Source organism: Limanda limanda, chromosome 5 (assembly GCF_963576545.1).
Source record: "Limanda limanda chromosome 5, fLimLim1.1, whole genome shotgun sequence".
Lineage (NCBI taxonomy): Eukaryota > Metazoa > Chordata > Actinopteri > Pleuronectiformes > Pleuronectidae > Limanda > Limanda limanda.
This window is the reverse complement of record NC_083640.1, coordinates 25,461,598-25,468,636: the sequence shown is the minus strand read 5'-3', so window position 1 is coordinate 25,468,636 and position 7,039 is coordinate 25,461,598. Positions and strand designations below refer to the sequence as shown.

General features: G+C 44.5%; 1 protein-coding gene across 1 annotated transcript; it reads right to left on the bottom strand.

Annotated features, from left to right (window-relative positions):
• Positions 1-201: 201 nt before the first annotated feature.
• Positions 202-6,105, bottom strand: p2rx7 (purinergic receptor P2X, ligand-gated ion channel, 7). The gene is made up of 13 exons (XM_061071787.1): positions 5,917-6,105; positions 5,311-5,458; positions 5,163-5,234; positions 4,958-5,030; positions 4,052-4,148; positions 3,864-3,944; positions 3,435-3,570; positions 2,846-2,982; positions 2,427-2,517; positions 1,894-1,959; positions 1,511-1,615; positions 1,333-1,440; positions 202-1,108 (listed from the first exon to the last, which is right to left on the bottom strand). Exons 1-13 carry the CDS (start codon positions 6,036-6,038, stop codon positions 572-574), a joined length of 1,773 nt encoding a protein of 590 aa, XP_060927770.1. The 5' UTR covers positions 6,039-6,105; the 3' UTR covers positions 202-571.
• Between the last annotated feature and the right edge of the window lie 934 nt (positions 6,106-7,039).

Genomic DNA, 7,039 nt, shown 5'->3' with positions numbered 1-7,039 from the left:
TTATAAGTTAATAGATTGGTTTGGATTTATGATCTCTGCCCTTTGCTTCTGATCCCAAAATATATGAATTCCTTTACACTATGTTCTTCATTGATATTATGAGTTTAATTTTTGATTAAGTGTATTTTTTTTTATTATAAGTAGCTCTGTTAGTTTTGATGCAGTTCAGGATAGCATAAAGACTGTAAACCTCTAGCCTGCGGCTGTGAGTAAGAAACCAACCTGTCAGTGGCTTTAAAGTTAATATGTCAGTTGTTTAATTTGTACAAAAGCAAAATTGTAAAACAGTAATTTTGCCTTTTTCTGTGTCACACTGAAGCAAAAACCATTCCTGTCGGGAGACGTCTTCTGAGCAGGTCTGTGATTATAAAGAAGAGGTTTCTGTCCCTTAAAGGCAAACGCTGCTTAAACAGTGAAAGGGGGAAAAAGAATATCCTTCATACATGTTTTTACCGAGCAGCCAAATGACAGATGATTTTAGAAAATGCAGAGATTTATTGACTCTGAGGCTTTTCCTCTTCCAGTCAGGTTAGTGAAGTTAATGCATTTCCCTTGGCATTGACAAGCAGGTCTAACATGTCAGCCCTGTAAGATGGGAAGACTCCAAGTGTCCGTCAGCACAGCCCTGCAGGGACACCGTCCTGGCAGGTGTGAAGCCCCTGTACCGTCCGTCCGGGCTCGGGTACGACTCCCGGACCCTCCGCACGCAGCAGGAGGGGATGGCAGGGTGGGCGTCGGGAGGTGGGAGCCCAAATCTCCAGCTGATGTACTGTTCGTACGCGCAGTGACGCAGGGGCGAGGTGAGGCCTCCGTCCGCAGGTGGAGACAAGGGGTCCCTGTATAGTAGGACAGCCTCCAACAGGGGGCGATGGAGCACCAGCTGCTTGAACAGAGGGGAAGAGGTGATGCAGGCGCCGTCGCTCCGCCTGCAGCACAGCTCCTCCTGGGGGAGAGAGGAGGGAGCGCAGCAGTTACACCGACACCAGGCCGGACGGGGGGCTTTGGGCTTGGGGTCGGCTTCCGGGTCGGGGGGAGGACGAGCGTCGTGATTCATGTGGACATCCGGCTGTAACAGACAGAGGACGGCTCTCAGGTGTCCTGTATCCTCCTGCTGGGACAAGAGGAAATCATTCAAGCTGTGAAGATGCACTTGAAATGAAATTTCTATTTGGTTTCATACCAAGTGACAAAGCCTCCAAAATAGAAAGTTTAGATCAATTTGAAGCTAAAGCCTTTCATTGCAATTAATTTCTCCTTATGTCTGTGGATCTAACTCTGTACATCCTCTTTGGATCTAAATCTGTGGATCTTTCCTCTCTGCAGCAGTTTTACCTGACGTGGCAGAACAGACACTGGTTTGACGTCCTGTAAACTTTTCTTCAGGGATTTCTTCACCAGTCGAATGTTGTTCTCGTCCACGTGTGACACACTGAGGACGCACTGCAACAGACGACACACACAGTTCACAACTAATCAATCACATCCTTGCTTACATCGAACCCTCCATCACCTTCTGTTGGTCTTGGACCGACTCCACTTTCCTCTGGGAGTAGTTGTGTCCGACCTCTGCAGAGTAACAGCTGGTTCCAATCAGCCAGTCGAGAAACACGGTGGTCTAGAGAGGAAGACGCACGGAACGTCATAAAAGTGTCATCCATGTTTTTCCTCTTTTGGGATTCTTCACATAGTATACACAGACAATATTCACTGTGAGTGTATTTTATCCAATAGCACCATCATCAATCACCAACAGCTTTGCTGTCTCTGACTGAGGTTATGATGCTGAAATTCCTTCATTTTCTACAGATAAAACCCTGACAGCTGCTGTTCAGTACAAACGGAGGACCAGAGCCATATATGGTCACTTCCTCCCGGCGCTGGGAGGTCACTTACCAGAGCGTAGTACGACAGCGTTGATCCGATGTAGATGATGAGCTGAATGTAGCTGAATCTTCCCGCCTGGAAAAGTTCACATCAAACTGTCGCTCAATTATGTAGGAAACAGGTGAAAGTTTGAGGAATGCAGGTCAAAGGGTCAGTCAGTCATTTTGTTTAACCCACAACAACACAAAATACACAAAATACACAAACCACACGATTTCTAAAAGCCCTGTGTGGTCAAAATGAAAAACAGGAAGTCTCAAAATTGTATCATTTAAATCTTTCAAGCATTTAATCAAAACATGACTTTTTATTAATTTCTCATATTTTGCTTAAATTGTTTCCAGTAAAATTGGTCAAATTAAAATATTTGATAAATTGTATGAATATCTATCGGTCATTCAAATTTCAATATCCATCAACATTTTCATTTAATTTTATAAAATCGTTTCACACATTTCATTCATAATAACTTTTAAACATGTTTTAAGCACATTTTCCAAACGTGAATATTTTCCTGAAATAAAGAAGACCCCAGTTCCCACCTGTCCGAACACCATGACGTCAAACCTGATGCCGAAAGCCTTGTAGAGCGTCCTCTCCTCCACTCCACTCACTGTGATGTACTTAGCGAATCTGATCAGGAGACAGATATGAGAAATAAACCCAGAAGCTCGATTGGACTTTTAACATGACGCAGGTTCATTGAGCCCAAATTTAAAGAGATTAAATGTAAAACAGACGGACACAAGGCAAGTAAGCAAAGAAACAATTCACCACAAAAAGTCAGAAAAACAGGGGCAAGTGCTACTTGTGTTTGAAATCATTCAAATTAATAATGTAAAGTTAATTCACTATGTTTGGTGTCTTGGGTTCAACAATTCACCGAATAACAAAAGTGTGAGAAAAAAAGAACGTGATCATTCGGAACATTTGACCCTTGACCTCCGTGGACCCTGCTGACCTGAAGTTGAGGCCGGGGTACAGCGTCTTGTTGCTCTCCTTCTCATCCAGGCGTCTGAAGGAGTATCTGGGCAGGCAGCGCCGTGTCAGCCAGTCCAGGTTACACTCCCACTTGATCTGCATGCCGATGACGCCACCCTGTGGTCAACAGAGGAGGTGCATCAACATGACTGGAGCGAGGTTGTAAAAACACTCAGTTCCACATTAAATGTTTTGCTCCTGAGTGTCGTCTTTATTCTTCATCTTATCTCTGATCTTATCTTTGATCTGGTATTGTTGAACCGACGATGCTGCGTCTTCACTTTCCTCCACACAAACTGAAGAAAGTTTGTTGGGGAGAAACTTCCTACTTTTGGTTTTCACGCGTGTTTCACTTCCACTTTACTCAATCTGTTGCTCGGGACGACAACTCAAAACAAGAGTCATCAGGAGAAATCAAACCCCCGGAGTCGACGAAACTTAAAGGAGCAGATAATTTGGTGCCGTCACAGTTTCTTGAAGCCGTTTAATTTCCGAATACAGCAAACTACAATTTCAGCGAGGCCATTTGATAGAGCTATAAACCACGTGAACTCTCGAGTGGTCCTCACCTCTACGGCCATGTCAGAGAACTTCTCCCCCGCCTCTCGAACCATGTCTCCCAACCTGAAGATGGGACACAGCGAGTCGTTCTTCCTCTGGCAGCTCCTCAGGTAGGCGTCGTTCATCTGAGGGAGGATGTTCCTCCTGAAGAATTGAATCAGTCAGAGGTGCTCTCACACTCAATTACTGTTATAGAAGTAAATTATGCCAGGTAGTGAGACTGTACATGACAAATACAAACAGTTAAATACCACAGAAAGAAAACCCATAGGACTGCTGTCATTTATCTTTTGTTTATCGCAGCTTATTCTATTGAATCAATATTTAAAAAATTAAGTGATCTCAAAAAGAGAAAAGACAATATAAGGATAAGATGATAAGACGTGAAAGAGTCAATGAATCTGTAAATTATTGTCTTGATTGTTGGACAGTCTTACCGGATGAAGTTGAACGCAGGGAATCTGATGTTGTTCTTAACGAGGACGGTGAAGTTCTCAGCTGCTGCCAGAAGAGCAGGTCTGCAGCCCAGATGCATAATAATACAGAAATCAGAATTAAGATGGACAGCCCAGGCCCAACGGTCAGGACAACATCCAGATCTGAAAACACCTTTACTGTAATTTACCTCGGAGGAGTGGTCTTGGTTTCTATCGGGCACCAGGCGGACACCTCACAGGTTTTCTTCAACACGTCAAACTTCACACACGATCCTGTTTGAATCCCTACAGACGAGGAGACACATGAAGCTCAGGGTAAAGTCTGAGGTTCATCAGGACAGAGCTGACGTTACCCCTGATACTAAAACTGAAGCTAAAGCTGCAGCAGCTCAGTGACAAATTCCTCTGCTTCTTGTGGAAACAGTCAACTGGTCACAAGCAGTCAGAAAAATAATCAGTTTCTTCACTTTGTCTGTGTCATAACTGCTCTTATGGTAGAGTTTTTAATAACTAACTTAGTGGAGAAGGGTCAGATGCTGAAACGCCGCCAGACACTAAAAACTAATTAGGATTGACAGGATTTCTGGGTAATGAAGTTCTTAAAAAGTCCCTGAGAACTTGGTTTCAAATCTTATATTTCTCTGTAACATTAAATATTCATGACAACAGGTTTTAATAGGATAATAAATTTCTGACTCCTGTGGTTATTAGATAAATTACACCTTCTCTACTCGGTCTCTGGCTTCCAGCTTCAAGCCCAGAGCTTCTGACTGAAAACAAACAAAAGTAATTTCCTCAATTCATAAGGAACTGCAACAAACAGGAGGAACTAGTGCGTCTGTTGGGGACAAATCTATCAAGTTTGACATCAGATCTAAGTAGTTTGCTCATTGTAGGTTTTGGTCTTTTCATGGGCTTTGAGTAAACATATCTATAATGTCATCGAACATACTCCGAGAGATCAGCCCTCTAAACACGATTGAATCAAGATCCACGAGGCAGGCAAACAGACGAACAGACCGACAGACAGACAGACAGACCAACAGAGAGAGGTGAAGACGTGGTTGTGGAGGTTAGAAGACAAGTGGCTGTACCGTGGCTCTGTTGGTCCGAGGCTCCTCTCTCACAGTCTCTATCAGTCTTACACATCCGGCCATTTCTGGGAACCTGGAACATAATCACTGCTGCAAGATAACAAACGTTTGGCAACTTCTCATCTGAGAAGGCTGTTTAGATTATTTAAGATAAAATGTATAGTAAATGATGAGAATATTATTATGAATAATAAAAACAAAGCACCTCTGGGCATTTCCCCTGCTTCTGGTTCTTTGTCACGATAACATTTGTCACCACGAAGAAAGAGTTTTTGTTCTAAAAGGAGCAAAAGAGATATTGAAGTTGTTTCCTTTAAGATGAACCTTCACAGCCGTGAGGACGCAGCTCTGACCTGAGAGGCTCCGCTGTAGTCCACTACGTCCCAGACCACGTCCCCGACCCCGGGCAGGAGCGCCCGGGCCACACCCTTCACCTTGGTTGTGACCGAGCTCACGACCGGGTCAAACTCCTGGTACTTCCTGTTCCACAGCATCATGACGCTGCAACATAAAAACATTAATGCAAACATGACAAAAACAGACATGCACAGTTCTAGTCTCTCGAGGTTTGTCTCATCTCTTTAGTCTTTTATTCTGTTTTAATGCTTTAATTCAAATGTTTTCCAACTATTAAACTATGTGTTTGCACACACTCTAAAGTTCATTGTCAGGACCTTGAAATAATATGAAGTATCTTAGATGTGTTCACAGACTACAGTGCAAATGGATTTCAGTGCAGATTCAGTTAGATGTGGAGAAACTGTCAAATGTTAACAGGACATGATACAGAGGAACAACTGAGGAGGAGGAAGAGGAAGATGGAGATAAGACAAGATAAGACTTTATTTAAACTGTATTCCCCACACACCGGGGAAATTCAGTGAATGAAGATGAAGATGAAGATGAAGATGAAGAGCGCAGCAGCAGCACAAACAATCGCTCTTTGTAAATCCACTCACCAGATCACCAGCAGAATGGCTCCGTTAAGGCTCCACTTCAGAGACCCGAGCCGGACGCTCTGGATCCGGACCAGCTTGCTGGTTTCATACTGACACAGACCGAGAACACGGCAGCACGGCATGGTGCCGAGGAGGAGGAGGAAGAGGAAGAGGAGGAAGAGGAGGCGGTGAAGCTGTCGGGATCAGGGTATTTCCTGCAGCAGGTGGTGAAGCCCCTGAAGCTGCAGCTGAGTGGATCAGTCTATTTCCTGGAGGAGGAATCTGTGACTCATTCCTTGCCTCCTCTTCTTATGGAAACGGTCACGTGTCCAGACTCGGACTCCTGCAGCTGCTGCAGCCTGAGGCCGGCCACACACCGGACGCGTAAGCGTCGCGTTAGCGTCGCGTAGGCGCACCGTCATGCCTTAAATAACAGCTGGCTCCCATCCACTCCCACGTTAATCCCTTGTGCCGGCCACACCGGACGCTGAAGTGCAGCGCTGCACCAAAAGTGCCTCGCGTCGTGCAGCGATCGTTTCGGCGTCGAGTCTATTTTTTGCGCTTGACGCGAGCGTAGCGCTCCGGGAAACACAGTGAAAAATGATTTTAAACGATATTGGGGACATATTTTATATTATATAAATGATAAAATATGCATCCCATAGTTTGTATTCCCCTTCTGTTGTCCTGGAGTTTTAATTTTACCAATTTTACCAATCACATTATTAAATGTCCCCCTCTGCCCCTCCATACAGACACACAAGCAGTCATAAAGATAGAAAGAGAGAGGGTGTGTGTGTGTGTGTGTGTGTGTGTGTGTGTGTGTGTGTGTGTGTGTGTGTGTGTGTGTGTGTGTGTCTACGTACTCTCCACATAGGCTTGAGTGGAGAATACGTAATTTACCCTCGACACCCGACATTGAACGGAGCAAACAGCGGAGAAGTTCTTGAAGATGGATGACATTAAATTAATAATTGAAGTGGAGAAGTAGTACAGTGAGCTGTACGATCCTCGGCCGTGTTGTTTAAAGACAACATTAAAAAGGACAAATGCTGGGACACCGTTTCAGTTAATGACAAATATCAGCTGTATGTGTGATCACGGGAAGGAATCGCAGGATGACCGCCGCGGAGTTCAGCGTGTC

What these genes read in the sequence shown, in the direction of transcription:
- p2rx7 (XM_061071787.1), bottom strand. Translation starts at nt 6,038, where the DNA reads ATGCCGTGCTGCCGTGTTCTCGGTCTGTGTCAGTATGAAACCAGCAAG. An exon ending in ACTACAGCGGAGCCTCTCAG is followed by an intron (nt 5,235 to 5,310) that starts GTCAGAGCTGCG and finishes TGCTCCTTTTAG; the next exon opens with AACAAAAACTCTTTCTTCGT. An exon ending in AGCAGGGGAAATGCCCAGAG is followed by an intron (nt 5,031 to 5,162) that starts GTGCTTTGTTTT and finishes ATTATGTTCCAG; the next exon opens with GTTCCCAGAAATGGCCGGAT.